The 19,658-nt window shown below is 43.7% G+C and overlaps 1 protein-coding gene across 3 annotated transcripts in view; it reads right to left on the reverse strand.

Annotated features, from left to right (window-relative positions):
• The window catches only part of CNNM2 (cyclin and CBS domain divalent metal cation transport mediator 2), a 178,276-nt gene that overhangs the window by 26,432 nt on the left and 132,186 nt on the right, over nt 1-19,658 (reverse strand). For all 3 annotated transcript variants that reach the window (XM_068257526.1, XM_068257525.1, XM_068257524.1), the window contains 2 exons: nt 8,587-8,724; nt 2,106-2,275 (listed from right to left, as the gene is read on the reverse strand). In XM_068257526.1, the coding sequence (XP_068113627.1) occupies nt 2,106-2,275; nt 8,587-8,724 (308 nt within the window). The remainder of the gene's footprint in view (nt 1-2,105; nt 2,276-8,586; nt 8,725-19,658) is intronic.

Here is a 19,658-nt window from a genome sequence, read left to right on the forward strand (position 1 = left end):
AGAATCCAGACTCTCATTGGAACCTACAGAAGGCGTTTAGAGGCTGTAATTTCTGCAAAAGGAGGATCTACTAAATATTGATTTAATTTTTTTTGTGGTACCCAAATTTATGCACCTGCCTAATTTTGTTTAAACAATTATTGCACACTTTCACACTGTGGTGAAACCCCTCCTACAAGAAACTCTGAGGACCGTGGTACTCCTGGCAGTTTCCTGTCTGTGAACCTTGTTGCATTGTGGGAAATAGCTGTTTACAGCTGTTTCCAACTGCCAAAAAAGCATGCAACAGCTGTATCACCCTCCAACAGTAAAGATGTCACCATATAATAAATGTCAGAATGTAAATAAGGGATTTAAAACCTCCCTAGCATTATGGATGAGCCTAGCTCGTCCAGCAAAAACATGCTCAAAGGCTCGTCAATACCGCTGGGGAGATTTCCTGTTTCTCTTCCCCGCCGGCTCCACTTTTCCCTCATTAGACGGATTCCCCAGTATGGGTGGATGCCTGTCAGCACGCTGTGGGTAGCGATCTGTGCTACCCACAGCGTGCAGAACTAGCATCCAGCCACTCTGGGGAATCCCTGTGCAGCCGGCGGGCAGAGAATGTGCTCAGCTGCGTGCAGGATTCCCCTTCTGTGCGGCGGGTGGCTGGGTGGCCCTTCTGTGGGGGGAGGAGGGGGTGTCCCCCTTCTGTTCAGACTGTGTGTGTGTGTGTGTGGGGGGATTCCTCTTCTATGTGAGGTGGCGGTGGCTGGTCGGGGACCCCCCCTTCTGTGGGGGGGGGGGGGGGATGGTGTCCCCTTCTATGCGGGCTGTGGGTGGCCTCTCCCTCCTCCCCCCCTCCCGATCCCCTGTGCGACCCCCGTACACCCCCTCCCCATTACCTCGCCCCCCCCCCCCCCTGGTCTGAAGCCCTGATGTACTCACCCCAGGGATGTCTCCTGCGCCACCTGCGATGGACACCCTCCTCCTCCTCCATCGCTGAAGTCCCGATCTGAGTAGTTACAGTTACCAGGCTCGATGATGTCACCAAGCCTCGTAACTGTAATTACAGAGACCACGAGACTTTGCGATAGAGGAGGAAGTGCTGCCGCCGCAGGAGACAGCCCTGGGGGGAGTAAATCAGGGCTTCAGACCGGGGGGGGGGGGGGGTGAGGGGGGACATCTGGCTACCTATACATCTGGCTACACCTGGCGCCTATACATAAGGCTACACCTGGCACCTATACATCTGGCTACACCTGGCACCTATACATTTTGGCTACACCTGGCCCCTATACATCTGGCTACACCTGGCTCACTATATACCTAGCAAAACATCTGGCTACCTATACACCTGGCTATACATTAGGCTACCTATATACCTAGCAAAAAATCTGGCTACCTATATACCTGGCTATACATCTGGCTACCTATATACCTAGCAAAACACCTGGCTACCTATATACCTAGCAAAACATCTGGCTCCCTATACACCTGGCTATACATTAGGCTACCTATACATCTAGCAAAAAATCTGGCTACCTATATACCTGGCTATACATCTGGCTACCTATATACCTAGCAAAACACCTGGCTACCTATATACCTAGCAAAACATCTGGCTCCCTATACACCTGGCTATACATCTGGGTCTTATAATCACTATTGTCGTGCTGATCCCTCGTTGCGTACCTCTGATAACTTCCTCAGTGCATTCTTCCATGTCCCTTTGCGGATTTTGCTTCTCCCTCGGCGATGGCATGTCCCCCACCGATCGGCATTGATGACACCAGGGTCACACAGCGTCATCAACATTTTGCGACAAACACTTTTTTTATTGAATTCAATACAATAACCTGTATTGAATTCAATATAAAAAAAAAATTGATTACAAAAAAAAAAATGCTAGAAAATTTGAAATTAATTGAACCACTTTTTGCACAAAAATCCTGGAGAAATAGAACGCCAGGGTGGTTAAAAGATTTTACAATGGGCAAACACTGACTAAATCATTTATACATAATAATTGTAAAAATGAAGCACTTTTTTATTACATTATTTTCACTGGAGTTCCTCTTTAATCAGGAAGCACATAGAAAGTAATACACTGAAGGCAGCCTGACCTGTAAAACAAGCACAAAGTAATCCACCGGTTTATTGCGCTGGTAGAGGTAGTATTCAGGAGACTTCTTGTTCTTGTCATCATACTTTAGCTCCTGGATGACATTTGGATGCTTTAGCAGCCTTAGAAGAATCTTCTCAGACATCTGACATGGGCTGAAGGCATCCACTTCTGCAGTTAAAGCATATCACACATAACACATCATAAATCAACGATTGATAAAAAGGTTATTCACCTGCAGCAGATTCCGGTAATTCCAGGAACTAATTTTTTCACACCTATATATCATAGCAGCAAAATATAGTCTATAGACAGTAACCTGCAGCAAATTCCTAATTCTACAAACTAGGTTTTGGGTGTGTTCATTTTTTTTTTTTCATACACCTTTTATTAGTGTAAGATGACGAAGGTAATTGCCAATGCTAGATCAAGGTGATCATGGATTGCCTGAAACAAATTCATACATCTTTAAAGGGGCACTATGGCGAAAAATTGTAAAATCTAAAATATGTGCAAACATACACAAATAAGAAGTAATTTTTTTTCCAGAGTAAAATGAGCCATAAATTACTTTTCTCCTATGTTGCTTTCACTTACAGTAGGTAGAAATCTGACAGAAGCAATAGGTTTTGGACTAGTAAGGGATTCTCAGGGATTTATTTATTTTCAAAAGCACTTAGTGAATGGCAGTTGCTCTGTCCAACTGCCAACTTCTTATCAGCTTTTTGAACAGCAAAATCCTTTTTAAGGCATTTCACAACAAAAGTAGTGAAAGCATAAAAGACCGCTGTTGAGTGGTGTGTATGGGGTTTAAGGGCTCGTTCAGACTATACGCGCTGCCATGCGCATTTTGGCAGCGCGTACAGTGTGCGACACGCAAGAACGGTAGAATGGCATAGACAGCCCTTCTACCGTTTCCATTAGCGCTATCGCGTGCTGCACACATTTTTGGGAATCGCAGTGCAGATCCCATTCATTGTAATGAATGTGATCTGCAGCGCAGTGCATAGTGGCGCAGATGGCATGCGATCGGACGCGTTGCGCTCCGATCGCACAGCCATCTGCGCTAAATGATGTGAACGAGGCCTAAGGGTTTACAGCAACATTTTGTTTTCTAATACAGTAGAACCTCGTTATAGTAAACTCTGATATAGTAAATCTCTGGATCTAGTAAACTCAGTCCTCAGGTCCCAGCAAATGTGTCTGTATAAATATACAATGTATGACCAATTCTGATATAGTAAACTACTTTTCCTGGAGTTTACAAACAATATAGAGAATTAAACATCGATAAATGGTAGTAAAATATAAATTTTGGTAATATTAGACAATTACAAATATTTGTTATATTGTTAGTAGGATTACTATGTCATCTACTGCCTATACACATATTGATATCACTACTAACATTTTTTATTGTATATGGGAACATGATCTCAGCCAAGTTTTTATGTCTCTCAGTTACTCTCCAATTTGCCTGATGAAGCAGGCCATGCCTGCTAAATGCATTGCATTGTGAAGTAGGCCTGAACGATTTTAGGAAAAAATTGAATTGAGCAATTTGTCTTAAATTGCGATTTCTATTCGATTCACAATTTCCCTAAAATCAAGCTTTGTTCCCCCTCTGTCCCCTGTTGCCTCTTTATGCCTCCTCTGGGTCTTTCTCTTGCCCCTTTGTGTCTCTGTGCCCGCTCTGTTTCTCTCTGTGTCTCCTATCTCTGTCTCTGTGCCCACTGTGTCTCTCCTGTCCCCCAAGCTGCATCAGTTCTGGACATAGCTTCAAGCACGAGTCCAGCGATGCCCTTCTATCCCCTTCGCCTCCTGCAGGCTCTAATGCGCAGAATACTTCCTGTATGTCATGTGACAAACAGGAACCTGGAGTTTTGCCAAGCACAAGAGCTGGCAGACTGTGTTAGAGGACGGACAGCATTGGACTCGTGTGGAAGGTATGTCCAACGTTGCAGGCCGCACGCGCCTGGACTTTGGAAAAATTTGAAGCCACTTATTCACACTTCCCCCATGTGGAAATGACGTGATCGCGATAATTGCTGCTTTGACGATTCCAAAATTGTGATCTTGGTGATTGCAATTTCGGTTTAAATTCGATTTAACTTTCAGACCTATTGTGGAGTATTTAAATAAAGCTCATTTTTTCCTGAATTTGGCAGAATACAGTTTTCCTAAAGGAAGGCAAGTCTACCACTGCCTCCAGCTTTAAACTGTTTTTAATACATTGTATCCTGTTATTGGCCCCTCTATTCAAGTATTTCCTGCTACAATAATTATATCAAGCATCAGTAACATGCTTGCCCAATGCAAATTCAAAGTGCTGTGGGTACACAACTAATGAGATAGTGTGATGGTTTTTCCAGCAATGTTAAATAAAGATCAATTGAGATACAGGCCCGAGTCATAAATCATGCCCACCTCTTTCTCCCTGATTAAGCTGTTCCCATTGGCCAACTGTCACTAGATAAGGGGCAACTAATCATGTCCCCAGTATCACATGACTACAGATAGAAATGGCTGACCAGTGGGAAGAGCAAATTGAGGGAGAAAGGTGTGAGCCTAAAGGCTCATACACACATCAGACTATAGTCTTTGGAAAATGAAAGATCACAGACCAATCTTACCACCCTTCATGTAGTATGAGAGCCATACTCTACACAGTCTTTTCTATGGAGCTGAACTCCACATCAGATAGAAACCTTTGCAAGATGCTGCACACACAGATGCTGTACAGACACAAAAGATCAGTATCTGCAAAAGATCTGTTCCTGCAAAAGATCCGTTCCTGCAAATTGCAATGATAGTCTATGAGATCTGCAGATCATCATACACACATGATTTAACTGACATTCATCTGCAGATCAAGCAATCATCTGCAGATCTGAAAATCCACCCTGGTGGATCTGATCTGCAGATGAATGTCAGTTAAATCATGTGTGTATGATGATCTGCAGATCTCATAGACTATCATTGCAATTTGCAGGAATGGATTTTTGGCAGGAACAGATCTTTTGCAGATACTGATCTTTTGTGTCTGTACAGCATCTGTGTGTGCAGCATCTTGCAAAGATTTTTTTCTGATGTGGAGTTCAGCTCCATAGAAAAGACTGTGTAGAGCATGGCTCTCATACTACATGAAGGGTGGCAAGATTGGTCTGTGATCTTTCATTTTCAAAAGATTATGGTCTGATGTGTGTATGTGGCCTTAGTCAAGTCTCAGTCTCAATCCATTAACAGTTGGAGAAAAGTTATAGCTTATGAAATTTCATTTTTCAAGAAAACAACTCTCTCCAGGATGATAAGCTATGCAAATTTTTTTTGCAAACTCAACTGAACCAGATTTCCCAGTCACTTGCCATCTGTCTCAATTGACAACCGAGTTGACTGCACGGAGATACGGAGAGGAAATGCTATCCGATATGACTGCATAGTGTCAGTCCATGGCTTTTCAGCAGAAATGTGGTACTCTTCATCTGAAAATCTAAGGCCCAATTGAAATTGGCAAAAAAACCCCCTAAAAAAACAAAACAAAAAAGGGCCAATTAGTGGACCATAACGGATCGGATCCTAACGCATGTGAACGGATCCTATATTAATGAATAGGATCTTTTCACATTTATCCGTTCGAACGGATCCGTTCTGCCTGTTCCGCCAAACAGACTGCAAGTTTGGGGTGACCGCGATATTTCGAGATCGATTCATCTGTTGCATACATTTCCTCTTTAATCTCCAGATACCTCCCCGCCCGGACCCTCCGTTCCTCACAGGAGACCCTTTTGTCCTCCAGCCTAGTCACCTCCTCTCACTCTCGCATCCAAGACTTCTCAAAGGCTTTCCCTCTCCTTTGGAACTCCCTCCCTCAGCCGGTTCGTCATGCCACGAGTCTGGAAACCTTCAAACGTACTCTGAAAACACACCTGTTCAGACAAGCCTATAATTAGGTATAAGCAGCACTGAAGGCACACTGGCTCACCCACTAATCCTTGTGTTTCCTTCCCTTTTGTTTCCTCCCCACTACCCTCTAGATTGTAAGCCTGCAAGGGCAGGGACCTCCTCCTAGTGTTTCTCATACTGCTGTTATTTTAACATATGTACATGTACCAACTACATATCAACTATGTATGTATCTATATTTATTCTATTCAATGTCATGACTGTACAGTGTCTTGTATTTCTTATGTATATTTGTTCCCCATTATTTGTTTGTATTATGTACAGCGCTATGGAAGATGCTGGCGCTATATAAATAAAAAATTATAATAATAATAATTGACGTGCAATAATGGAATAGAGGTTCACAGATAAAAAAATGATAACCACTAAAAACTGATCCGTTACATGGATCAATTTTCGATCCGTGCAGTGCGAACCAACCAACCCCAAGACTTTTTAACTGGAGAAGCAAAAACTGTACTTTTGGCGTTTTTGTCAGGTGGATCGCACGCATGCCGATCGGGAGTGGAGCCGAAGGAGGGAGCTAGCCAGTGCCCAACACACAGGGGCGAGCCCTTACAAAAACACTATGTGCAGCTTCTACTGTAAACTTGGGATTGCAATATTATTTTATATTTATATGTTTAATAAATGAAATGATTTTACACTGACAAGTTTTTTTTCCTGAGGTATTATGGTGATCACTAAAATAAAGTGAAAGGAATACACAGACGGTTGAATTAACCAGCAACATAACCAGCAACATAACCAGCTTGGTGAAGGTCATCCATAAGTGTCCGAATGCATGACTAGACCTGCAATATAGTGCAATAATAATCCAGTGAGTTTTATCACATCGGGCTTGGTGGTAGTATACCCCTCTGCTTATATGTGATTTGGAGGATGCTTAGATACATCAGAAGCATGTAAGAAAGACTATACTGCAGAATAATTTGTAACGATTGTATCATTTCATCAATGTAGACAATCATATTATGTTGAGTAGCGCCACCCTTCAAGTAATATAAGGGTTGAAATAGTATATGAAGGAGGTCATCCAACTGAAATTATTATATTGAGTGGACACTACTGAGCAGCGCAAACCTTCTAGTGTGCTAGATGTACACAGATTTGATGGTCTAAATAGTTTCACCTAGTTTCACCCAACTTTAGTGCTCAGTATAGATTCCTAAGGACTTTGTTATGAACAAAGATTCTCCTAAATTTGATCCTCTTCAGATATCTGATGCTCTGCAGCTGGTTAAAGCTGGCCACTAACGGTCCAATTTCTAGCGAAAAATCGTTAGAGCGATCAGAAATTCTGATCGGATGAAAAATCGTTCACTACACCATCAACTAACCAATCATTTCTTCCTATCTATCACGACCACCAGGAAAATCCAAATTTTCGTTCGACGAAAATTCAATTCGGGCGACATTTTTTTCACTCGTTCATAATCGATTGTGTCCACCAATGGAGATTATTTACAACCAATCCGATCAGAATTTCTGATCACTCAAACGATTTTTCGCTAGAAATTGGACCGTTAGTGGCCAGCTTTACCCAGATCTGGGGGCCTATAAACGTTTTCTGAAAATAAGTTATTTGACATGTGGCCTGTGCTCACAGAAAATTAGACAAAGGTTTCATCATTGAATACTAAAAAGGTCTAATCCGTCACAATTATCCAACCCGAATACCATTACAGCACTTTCCATCATCAGCAATGGGAAAATGAATTAGAACTTGAGCTACGCATAAACATTTTTACACATAAACATTTTTACAAAGTAATTTTGGACAAATTTGCCACTTCTTGCTAGATCCGCTTTCTAAAGCAGAATAAAACAGGAAGTTGCTATAATAGGACTTGGTTGAAAATTTGTGATAACAGAGGCGCCAAATTAGAGTAAAAGCATCTAAAATCAGTTTATTATAGATCTCCAGTAATATAATAAATTATATTTATTCATATATAACGGCTTATTGGCTGGTCTTTATATACCTGAGGGTGGTATCCACCAACCCCCCTCCTTTTAAACTGATTTTAGATGCTTTTACTCTAATTTGGCGCCTCTGTTATCACAAATTTTCAATCTGATCCAGTCCACCCTTGGTGGAGGGGTATATCCCCATCTGTTTCCTGTCTACAGAGAGCGACTTCTTAATACCTGAGTGGGGTCAGGTTACAATTCTCCCCACCTGCACTTCCAGTGGTTGCCTTTGTGGTAACCCAGACTTGTGAGTATATTACTTGTCATTTTAATATTATTACTCAATTTTTGACATACTACACTATATTGGGCTCTCGGTTTCAATTTTTATATTTTTCCAAGCTATAATAGGACTTGACCTTGTGAGCTACCTTGTGTCGGTTTTACAATAACGTCACAGAAGTCCACTGAAGGTAAACACAAGAATGAGTACAAAGGGGACATTGGGAACGACTCCAGCCTTCATTACCTCCACTCTCCCATCTCCAGTCAGGAACCAGAGCGGAGATTGCTAGTGATTTCCAACAGTGATAAGCTAAACTTGCCTGTTGCTAAGAAACGGTGCATAGCCAGGAGAAGCTGTGGTGATATTTTAACTTTCATTTCATTGTCAGTTTGCTTAAATGCTGAGAAATCCTGTTTTCTCTCTCGATGTGTTATTTTCTTTTTCGTCCTGTTATCAGCTATTAAAGGAAAGGAAAAAAAAAATAATGGAAAGTGTTATACATGAACTACAGATTTTATGACACACAAGCTCAAGTTAAACCTGGACTGGCATTTTGTCAAGCAAATCAGTGATGTTGTTTCATGCGACATAGCAGAGCAAATACTAACGATGGGCTGCTAACTTGGTAGATTTCAGTTTACAGAAATTATATGAGCGAAATATGAGTTCTAAAAGGTTAAAATTAGCACAGTCTGGGCATTGATACCGCTGCATGTCAATAACACTACGTCATTGGTCTAGAGAAGCTGTTTGATCAGCATTAAAGGGGAACTGAAGAGAGGGGTATATGGAGGCTGCCAAGTTTATTTCCTTTTAAGCAATACCAGTTGCCTGGCAGCCCTGCTAATCCTCTGCCTCTAATACTATTAGCCATAGCCCCTGAACAAGCATGCAGCAGATCAGGTGTTTCAGACTTTAAAGTCAGATCTGACAAAACTAGCTGCATGTTTGTTTCTGGTGTTATTCAGATACTACTGCAGAGAAATAGACCAGCAGGGCTGCCAGGCAACTGGTATTGATTAAAAGGAAATAAATATGGCAGCCTCCGTATACCTCTTACTTAATTTCCCCTTTAAGGTGCCTATAAAAAAAAATATTGACTGTATAATCTCGCTATATCTATAGACTTTAAAAGGTGGCCATATATTAGACGACAGGCGATAGACTATCGGATTTGATTGACGATGCGACCAATTTGGGGCCCAAATTGGTCAGATTCCGGACTCTTCTGCACATACATGCTCCCCACATGGTTGCTAGTATATACTGTATATAGGCGCATGTGATGTCACATTTTACATTAAGGGGGACAGCACAAGGTAGAATGTGAGGTAGCAAATGCGGCATCACAAAATGAATTCCCGAGGGATTTCATGCAGAAACCAATCTGGAATAGGCCTGTGGTGTATGGGCAAGCAACATATCTCTTTCCGATCAGATTTGATCAGAGAGATCTGTCTCTTGGTCGATCTGCCCATACATCGTCTGATGCATGGGCACGTTAAGGGATGACCTACTGTATTTTCCGATGCGTCTTTTCTTCCCAAGAAGTGGGGAAAAAAGTCCCTGTGTCTTATAGTCCGAATACAGGGAGTCCTCTACTTACCAACGCCTGCCAATACGAACTGCTGACCTGCTGCGATTTCTGGGACTCCCTGTACTGTCCCTGTGTTCTGTAGAAAGTAATTAGTGCCAGCTACTATCGCCTCATTCTGGGTGCCCATGGCGATCAGTTGCTGCCCTCTTCATTTCCCTGATTTGTCTTCCGTGGCCCCGGTGTCCTGCTCCACACCAGCTCTGCAAATGTAATTAGTGGCGGTAGCCGTGGACATCACTCACCTTCTCCTGTGTGCCCGTTGCAATCAACTGCTTCTGTCTCTCATTCCTCCCCCCTAGTTCTGGTCGCATCTGTAATGAAACGCCAGCGCTAGGGGGAAGGTGTAAGAGACAGAAACAGCTGATCACCATGGGCACACTGAAGGAGGTGATAACCGTGGCTACCACCACTAACTGCATTTGCTGAGTGGGAGCGAAGCAGGACACTGAGGCCACGGAGGGGGAAAGCAGCTGATCGTTGCGGGCACCCAGGATAAGATGAGTGATAGCGACAGTCGATAATTACTTTCTACAGGGGGACACGGAGGGTGATAAGAGGCAGACATGGAGGGGGACAGGAGGCAAACACAGAGGGAGACAAGTGGCAGATATGGAGGGGGACAAGAGGCAGACACGGAGGGGACAGGAGGCAGACATGGAGGGGAAAGAAGTAGGACAAAAGGGAACAGGAGTAGGAGTAAGACACAAAGGGGGACAGGAGGAGGACACAATATTTGGAGGGAGGACATCTACAAGATGCCCCTGGACCATAGACGCACCAGGCTTCATATATTTTTGCCCCCCTGGTTTTTGCCCTCTAAACCTACGTGTATTGTTGAAGAGCACCTTAAGTGGTAAAACAGTTGGCTTGTCAAGGCTATGGCTAATAGGACCAGAAAATAAAGTTTCTGCAAGAAAATACTTCAGGCACAGAGAAGGGAAGAATTAGAAGTGTATACGGGCCTTACCTAAACTCAAAATGTTTTTATGAACATATGAAAGGCTAGAACCTTCAGTTTTATTTATGTCTGGGTTCACAGTGAGGAAAACGTAATTACATAGAAAGCAAGGTTGAGCCGTTACAACCACCGCACTCACATATCATCGGGAGCAGGGAATCAGCAGGCCATACACATGTCAATTAAAAGAATGAATCCCGCTGTACCGGTAGTGATATAAAAGTCCAATTGTTATTGTAGCATTAGTGGACAACCTAGTACAACAGCTCACGTGCATCACAGCAAAAACATGGCTCCTTTGTCATAGCTATGACTAAGGAGCCATGTTTTTTTCTCCAATACATGTGAGCTGTTGCACTGCGTTGTCCACTAATGCAGCATTAAAAATTGGACTTTTACTTTACAACCGGTACAGCGGGATTCCTTCTTTTAATTTAAGCACTTAAGGATCACAGGCTTAAATCCCTCTAGTGACCAGGCCATTTTTGACAAAATAGGTCACTGAAGCTTTAAGGCCTCGCTGCAGGGCCATACAACTCAGCACTCAAGTGATCACACCCCCCCTTTCTGCCCACCAACAGAGCTCTCTGTTGGTGGGTTGTGATCGCTTTATTGGTGGGCGGTTTATTTTTTTTACAATAAATGTCTTTTTTTTTTTTTAATTTCCAAATCCCTCCCCTCCCCTAGCCAGCCCATGATAGCGATCGGCTGTCATAGGCTTCAGCCGTGTCACTCGGCTGTCCCCAGTACAGTGCTGCCGTAGATCGCAGCGTTGTACAGACTAAATAGACTTAGTCTAACAGTCTTCTAGCGGCGATCGCCACTGGGAGACTGATGACGGAGCGGAGATGTGCGCACATCGGCATGCGCGATCTCCTGCAAATCCTCGCCCCAGGGCTTTACGCCGATCGGCGGCCATGCCCATCGGCATGACACGGACGGTGTCAAAGTTTCAGGAAAGGAAAATCTCCTTAAGATGGAAAAATACTATAGTATAAAAAGTTAAACCACTCTCTACAGCGAAGATAAATTCAAACTTTCAAAGAGACAGCTCTTACAGTAGTCTGTTCCTCACTACGTGTCCCACCTCTGGGTCTCACCCCACCAAAAAAAAAAAAATGTACATTACAGAAGATATCCGCACTTACGATACAGCAATAACACTGATGGAGGTTCTAAACCTTCCCTGTTGTAAAACGGGCCAAAAATTTGGAGATTTGTTGGACTTTCAAAACACACTTAGAAAAGTAAAGAAGAGCAAGGAGTTAGGTGGGAAGTGGGGTTCCAGACTGAGGAACTTTCCACACTTCCTGGCCCAGTGACTAGGCAGTGGTCAGACGATTTGCTCTGTAATTCTAAAGATTCATAAATGTTATTGTAGACGCTCTTTACACAATACTGCATATTCCTAGCCCCATAGACAATAACTAGTTAATATGGATTACTATCTGTATTGTCTGTTAAAGTGCACTCATAGAGCAGCCTACATTAACTTACAGTGAACCTGAAGAGAGAAATGTCACCTTAGGTCAGATACATACTCAAGTAGAGTGAAGACTCAAGATACCATAGAGCCTTTCCGCTCCTCAGCCTGTTCCCTTGGTCCTGTGCCGTCCCTCATTGCAGTCATTTGACCTACTTCTGCTTCTCGCAGACAGGACACCCAGACATTGAGATTCTGCACACAATTATGTGCTCAACATGATCGAACCGAGGATATTCTCCGACGCCACTGGCACAATCCTAACTAATGATCCTAAGTTGACCGATATTGTCCCTAGTCGACCCCAGATAAGACAAGACAAGACAAGACAAATAACATTTATATTGCGCTTTTCTCCTTGCGGACTCAAAGCGCCAGAACAGAGCAGCAGCCACTAGGGCGCGCTCTATTGGCAGTAGCAGTGTAAGGGAGACTTGCCAAAGGTCTCCTACTGAATTAGTGCTGGCTTACTGAACAGGCAGAGCCGAGATTCGAACCCTGGTCTCCTGTGTCAGAGGCAGAGCCCTTAACCATTACACCATCAGCCAACTGCTAGCTAACTGCTAGATAGCATATCGCTAAGCTCCATCTTTGCACGGGCGGCGTGAGGCCGGGGCGGGCGACGCCCGGCGTTCTATTGGCAGGCTATGAGTGACTAGCTGGATATGTGTGTGTCAGTGGTCGGGTCGGGGGGGGGGGGGTCGCCGCGATGGATTGGATGGCTGCTGCACATATGCCAGCAATGCTGAGTGTGTGGCTAATGAACAATCCACACCCAACTGAGGAAACCGGAAGTCCGGTGAAACATGTGGTGGGCATAGTGTAGAGCTGCTGGGCGATGTGGGATCACCACGGTAGACACTCTCCTCCTCTCTTTTCCTATTGGTTGCTGCCATCATGGCAAGCCCCTGACTTTCACTCTGTGGCAAGCCCCTGACTTTCACTCAGGAGACATCTGTGGCAAACACCTGCCAGTGAGTTTGGTGAGTGATATGGGGGTGGTCTGATCACCCACCTGCCCATTTTAGATGGTGTGTTTTTGATATATGTGTTTTCTACTAAATAAAATTATGGTATTTTAACACTACTCACATTTTCCTGTGGTTGTTTGGAATATACGCCTTCCCCATTTGTCTCCTGAAATTTTGTTGCATTTTTACTGTAGGAACTAGTTTACAAAGAAAGATATTACATTTTACACCTTGCATCCATGTGCTTTATTCTCTCCCAGAAAACAGCACAATATATCACAAATTGTCATTATTTGTGACAAGAAAAAGCATATGATATAAAGCAAAAGACAGAGCCTCTTGTCTAACTGGCCGAGACAGGTGGGCGGAGCCGAGAAGTCTGGTACAAAGGTTTACTCCTGTTCCTTTCAAACTATGCTTGAACATCAGAAACTCAGAATAGCGTGCTGTGTTGTTGGGGGAAGTCATTTGAGGGCACAATCAGGATGTGAAAGTAGCAGGAGAGCTTAAGGATTGTTTCTGTGATCAGTAAATAATCTGATCTCAATGTACTTCTAGGTTAGCTTAGTTTCCGGGAAATGGGCTGGGGGCAAAGGTCAGGGTTAATACACAAACATTCATTACATCATTGTAAAATAAGAGTCCCTGAAGAAAAGTTGGCATACTCCTAGCTCTTAACACTGTAATACCCCCTTTAGCATATATAATGGCAAACAGGCGTTTGTGATAGTTGTGGATTAGGCTATTGATTTATCTGGTGGTAAAGCTGCCTTTTTCTTTCTGGCTAAAAGCCTACAATAAAATTATTGCCTTGTCTGATATTCCTCAAGTGCTTCAATGTTCCAGAGGTAAGGAGACTGATGGGCACTCCAGTACCTTCACTTTTTCTTCTGTAGCTGCCGAAGGGTTGACTTGGCCTTGTGCTTTGGATCGTCATAAACATGCTGAATTAATTTTGCCATCAATTTCCACCAAGTTACCTGTGCTACTGTAGCTCATGGTCTTTAGACATCCAAGTTTAGCACCGGCAGGGACACGCAATCGTATTATCTGGGTCCTGTTGATCTTTGCCCTAGTGATTGGTGCGGGCACTTCCAGTTTGCGGGGTCTAAGTGAGAATAGGTCTTCACCAGCATACCACACAAGGGGTGATGAGCCGCAAACCCTAATGAGCGGAAGACTACTTTGCTGCCTGGTGCCCACCAGGTCACAACCCCTTGGACTGCCCCACCAGAGACAAGAAGTACAGAAAGGATTACCTTTCCATAGGGGAAGGAGAAAGAGAACCAAAGTGACAGGACTAAAGGCAGGACTGAAGACAGGAGTGGCGTGACAGGACTGACTGGCAGGATTGGCGTGACAGAGCTGGCATGATATCAATGACGTAAAAAAACTGATTGGCAAGACTGACAGGAGTGGCATGACAAGACTGACTGGCGAGACAAAAATAGCGTAGCAGGACTGACTGACAGGACTGGCATGACAAGACTGACTGGTCGGACTGGCGGGACAGGACTAATTGGTAATAACGGCGTGACAGGACTGACTGGCAGGACTGATCGGCAGGATTGGTGTGATAGGACTGACTGGCAAGGCTGATAGACTTGACAGGAATGACTGGCAGGACTGACAGGAACGCTGTGGACACACACTGCGGCTGTGACAATGATACAACAACACTCAGCGCTTGATTGACCAGGGTTTAAATACCCTGACCTGTGTGCCAGTGTTGAAGACATGTCCCCCACTGCATGTAGAAAAGACCTAGGAGCAGTGGTGTACCTAGGGCATTTGACACCCGGTGCTGGGTTATTAACCTCTTGAGGACCGCGGTCCTAAACCCCTCTAAAGACCAGGCCATTTTTTTACAAAATAGGCCACTGCAGCTTTAAGGGCTCACTGCAGGGTCGTACAATTCAGCACACAAGTGATCCCCCCCCCCCCCCTTTTCTGCCCACCAACACAGATTTCTGTTGGTGGGCCTTGATCACGCGCAGGATGTTTTTTTTTTTTTTTACAAATATTGGTTTCCTTTTTTTATTAGTAAATGTTACTATTTTTTTTCTAAACCCCGCCCTCCCTTCTCCTCCCCCCCCCCCCATCAGCCAATCAGCGCGATCGGCTGTCATAGGCTTCAAACTATGACAGCGGATGACTTCCCTGCCTTCAGACGCTGTCCCCAGTTCAGTGCTGCCTTAGATTGCAGCGCCGTACAGTGTTTTAGACTGCAGGCGATCGCCTCTGGGAGGCTGACAACGGAGCGGAGCTCCGCCATTCAAGCAGGGATGCGCGTGAGATTCCCTGCAATCTCCGCCCCCAGCACTCCACGCCAATTGGCGTGGAGTAGTCCTGGGGCTGCCACGCTGCTCATGCCAATCAGCAGGAGCAGTCGTTAGGCAGTTAAAAGACAAATAAAATCGCTGCAATTTGCTGTTTGTCTACATTGCTTAAATAAAATCGGACTTTCAGCCATGATTGGTGCAGCGGGATTCTTCTCCTCTACTACACTTATGGTTGCTGGTGTCTTGTTCCCGACTACTGGAGTAGAGTGGTTGTAGCGACCTGTCCTGTCTACTATAGCTAGTATAGTTGCCCCCAGTATAGATGCCTGCAGTATAGCTAGTCTAGTTGCCCCCAGTATAGCTAGTATAGTTGCCCCCAGTGTAGGTAGCATAGTTGCCCCAGTATAGCTAGTATAGTTACCCCCGGTATAGTTAGCATAGTTGGCCCCAGTATGGGAAAAGTGGAAGGATGGGCAGCAGGGACAGCGGCGCGGAGGGGGGGGGGGGGGGGGAGGGCAGACCTTACCCTCACCTTTGGGGCCAGCACTCTCCGCCTCCAGATATTCAATGTTCATCACTGTGCTTCCTGATTGTGCGTTTCAGTACCAGTAATACTTCAAAATTTCTCGTGTACAGATTTACTATAATTATTGAAAAGCAAATTCATTTTTAGATCTAGAGTTGTAAATGTAGATCACGATTTGTGTATTAAATCACAAAGATGAATGTATGCTTATTCATCTGTCAGTTTGCTTCTCTGATTAAAACAGATTGCCTCAATTATCACAGATGTATTCCATTAATCATGCAAATCAACTGCTTGAACAAAATTAGAAAGAAATTATTCTTCAAACACCAAACTTAGAAACTAAAGACCTAACAAGATAACCACAAGCTCTGAAGAGAATTTATGAAGCTGATATATCAAAATAAAGGAAAGAACCACACAGCATTCTCCTCAGGAGCTCCTGTTTCTTTTTGGCACTCTTGAAAAAGGTGCAACTCCCAACTTTTCCCCAGATCATCTTCCCTGAACCAATTGTCCCCTCCAACTTCAACAGTTGCAGCCAATAGCATCCTTAGTGACCAGAAGGTAGGCGGTAGAGAACTCAGAAGAAAGCGTCAAGGAAGGAGGGTGCGAATGAAGGAATTAAGCAACAGCAGAAAGCAATCATTGTGGCCCATGTGGTGTAAAAAATAGGCAGGAAAGAGAAGGGAATGGGCGAGTGATAGAAGGGAACATTGCAAAAAGCCAACCTCTTCCTGAAAATGTGACTTTAGCTAAGAGTCAAAATTTCCAAGGAGTGATTACGGAAATGGGAGAGAACTAGGAGAGGAATGGACAAACCACAAAGGTATGTGGATCCAGCATGCACATATCTCTGTGGATCAGGTGTGCTTTAAAGCAGGAGTGTCACCATAAAAATCGAATTTCAACAGCAACTGGTCTGAGTGTATTAAGTGATAAGGATGCTAATCCTGCATTCAAAACTTTCCAAACATTTTCTGCTGTTATGATTTGGAGTTATTACATACCTTAGGAGCACTGGCCCTTTAGTAGTCAGTGCCAAACAGTTGCATGCTGGGGGTTCTTTTCATCTATAATATATTCCTCCTCTTCCCTTTATTTCCCTGCCAGCTACTTATCTGAAACCTGCTCACTTGTGTTTACAAGCAAGGCTGAGGTGACTCAGCGATTGGAGGAGAAAATAAAAAAGTTAAGGGCAGAAATGACATCACGAGTTAGCCTCAGCTGTGGGCAAAAGACATGGCCCCCACCAGGAACAGAATTCCCTTAATTTACTATATAACATTCACTGAAATCAAAACTTGGACAGTACAATACATGTGTTATGTAAGTAGATCAAGTATTTATCTACTTATATATGTGTTTTTCCCCTGGCATAGTATGGCTGATCCTACTGCTTTAAGTGTAAATGCCCCTGTGGTTCATATCTTACATGGCAGCTCTGAATTCTGTCTAAAGAGGCATTCTTTAACGGCAGTATAACTATAATAGATATACTGGTAAAGTCTGCATCCAGTCTCCCTTTTTAGTAAGCTATAACCTCCTCTCCCTCTTTTGAGTTATAGAACTTGTGTATACTAAATTAAAAATGCCCCTATATACTTGCATTTTGAAAAAAATGTTGTCATATGACTACCACTGCCCAGTGTGTTGTTCCTCTCCAAGTCCACTTCATCCACTTAGTTAACTGCAAAGGGGCGTGGCTAAATGGCTGGCCACCACCCTTACAATCAGAACTTTTCTTAAAATATCTCTAAACATCTTTATTTTTATCAGGGTGTCAGTGTGAAGTTCTTCAGAAGAGAATTTCATAAAGCTGGGAACGGATGATAATTTGTCAGATTTTATTACTGTCCATTGATTCAATTGTTAATCCAGAAAAAAAATGTTCTGGTTCAGACAAGTGCTCGGCCATATATCACAAGTACATACATGCAAGATCCGACTGCATATGAACAGCGGAGGCTTACCAGTCAATCTTCCGATTAATATATATCAATCTTATGTATGTAATCTGTTTTTCCACGCATTTAATTTTGTATGCTAGTGGTTGATTTCTTTGATTTTTGCATTTGCACCTACTGACATCACTTGGTGAAAATTTGTTGTCCATTTGTGAACTAGACAAATAGAAACTTAAACATTTTTTTTATATCTTTTTACTTGTTTTGGGGGATTATTAATGATGAGGCAATTATATAAACTAACATATGTACATATGCCTCATTGATCCCTTTCCTTATAAATGACTTGACTAAGCACACTTTATTATATAGAAGTTTATGGTAGTATAAACTGCAAAATCTTGAAGGTTACTTTAAGTCAGGGTAAAAAAGAAAAAAAAAATAGTTTCCTCAGTAAAGGGAAGCCTCTGGCTGGTTCCCCAATCTTCCTACGCCCTCCTGCGCTGTGACCCTGTAAACAATCTTTAACGTTAATGTAGAAGATTGCTCGCGGTCATGCTCCCTTCTGCACTGCAAAACCACAAAGCTCGGGCTTGTGCAGTAGCATGGGAGTAGCACATGCAATGGCTTTTTTCTCCTTGTCCGAGCGGTTCTTGCACTGCCCACTCTAGCTGGCGGTTTGTGATCTGGCCCCAGTGTGGCCCAAGCCTAAAACTGTGACTTTATAATGTAAACTGCAGTACTCTCTTCCCAGTAGATCAATGCGATTCTTGCCGAAACCCAATGAACTGCATGTTGCATTTTCAATATGATTACAACTAAAAGGGATTTTGCAGTACAGTGCATTTTTCACAATTGTGCTCCTCTTCATGTGCGAGTACAGCCACGCATCTGCAGTAAGGTGGAGACGCTCATGCACAAGCAGGTACGTGCTAGTGCGAAGGCACAGCCCTGCTCGTGCATGAAGAGGAGTGGTTGCGATCTTCAGGAGGGTCCACTGCTGCAGCGGCAGTAGGGGCAAGTAGCAGGGAGGTTACTAGACCTATTAGGGCCCCCTGCAAAAATGACATCACCCAGTGAATGGCAGCAGAGAGTTTTCTGCTGTAACAGTGTCGGAAAACAGGAAAAAATTACACATACATACCCGGCACTCTGCTTGCCGGGAGGTGGCGGGGACGGTTTTTGAGAGCAAACTGAGGTTTTTTTTTGCTAATTGGCTGCACTTGCAGTTGGGGAGAGGGAGGAGAAGGGGCCCCCCAAAGTCTCAGAGCCCTCCTGCAATGGCGGGGGTTGCAGTGGGAATTGTTACGCCCATGGCGAGGAAGATGCAGGAAGCCTCTGGAGGATCCGCTGAGTAAAGGATCTGTTTTTTGGGGCGAGGTTCACCTCGAGTTTACTTTAAGTTACCTGAAATCCGAGTTAATGAGATGCTCCTGATATTCAGCTCCAGACTAATAAAATGCCCAAAATGAAGAGACAGATTACAGGTGCAAATCAAGTTTTCTATAGAGTACCGGTACATGCTGACACCACTCCTATTCTGAATATGGAGAAATGTGCCGCATCAGAAAGCAAATAGCTCTGTCCTCATCCTTTAACAGTATGAACGCTGTTTTACATTTAAATAGACCTCAGCCAACTGAAATCACTCATCAAATAACTCTCTG

Source organism: Hyperolius riggenbachi, chromosome 10 (genome assembly GCF_040937935.1).
Source record: "Hyperolius riggenbachi isolate aHypRig1 chromosome 10, aHypRig1.pri, whole genome shotgun sequence".
NCBI classification, from domain to species: domain Eukaryota; kingdom Metazoa; phylum Chordata; class Amphibia; order Anura; family Hyperoliidae; genus Hyperolius; species Hyperolius riggenbachi.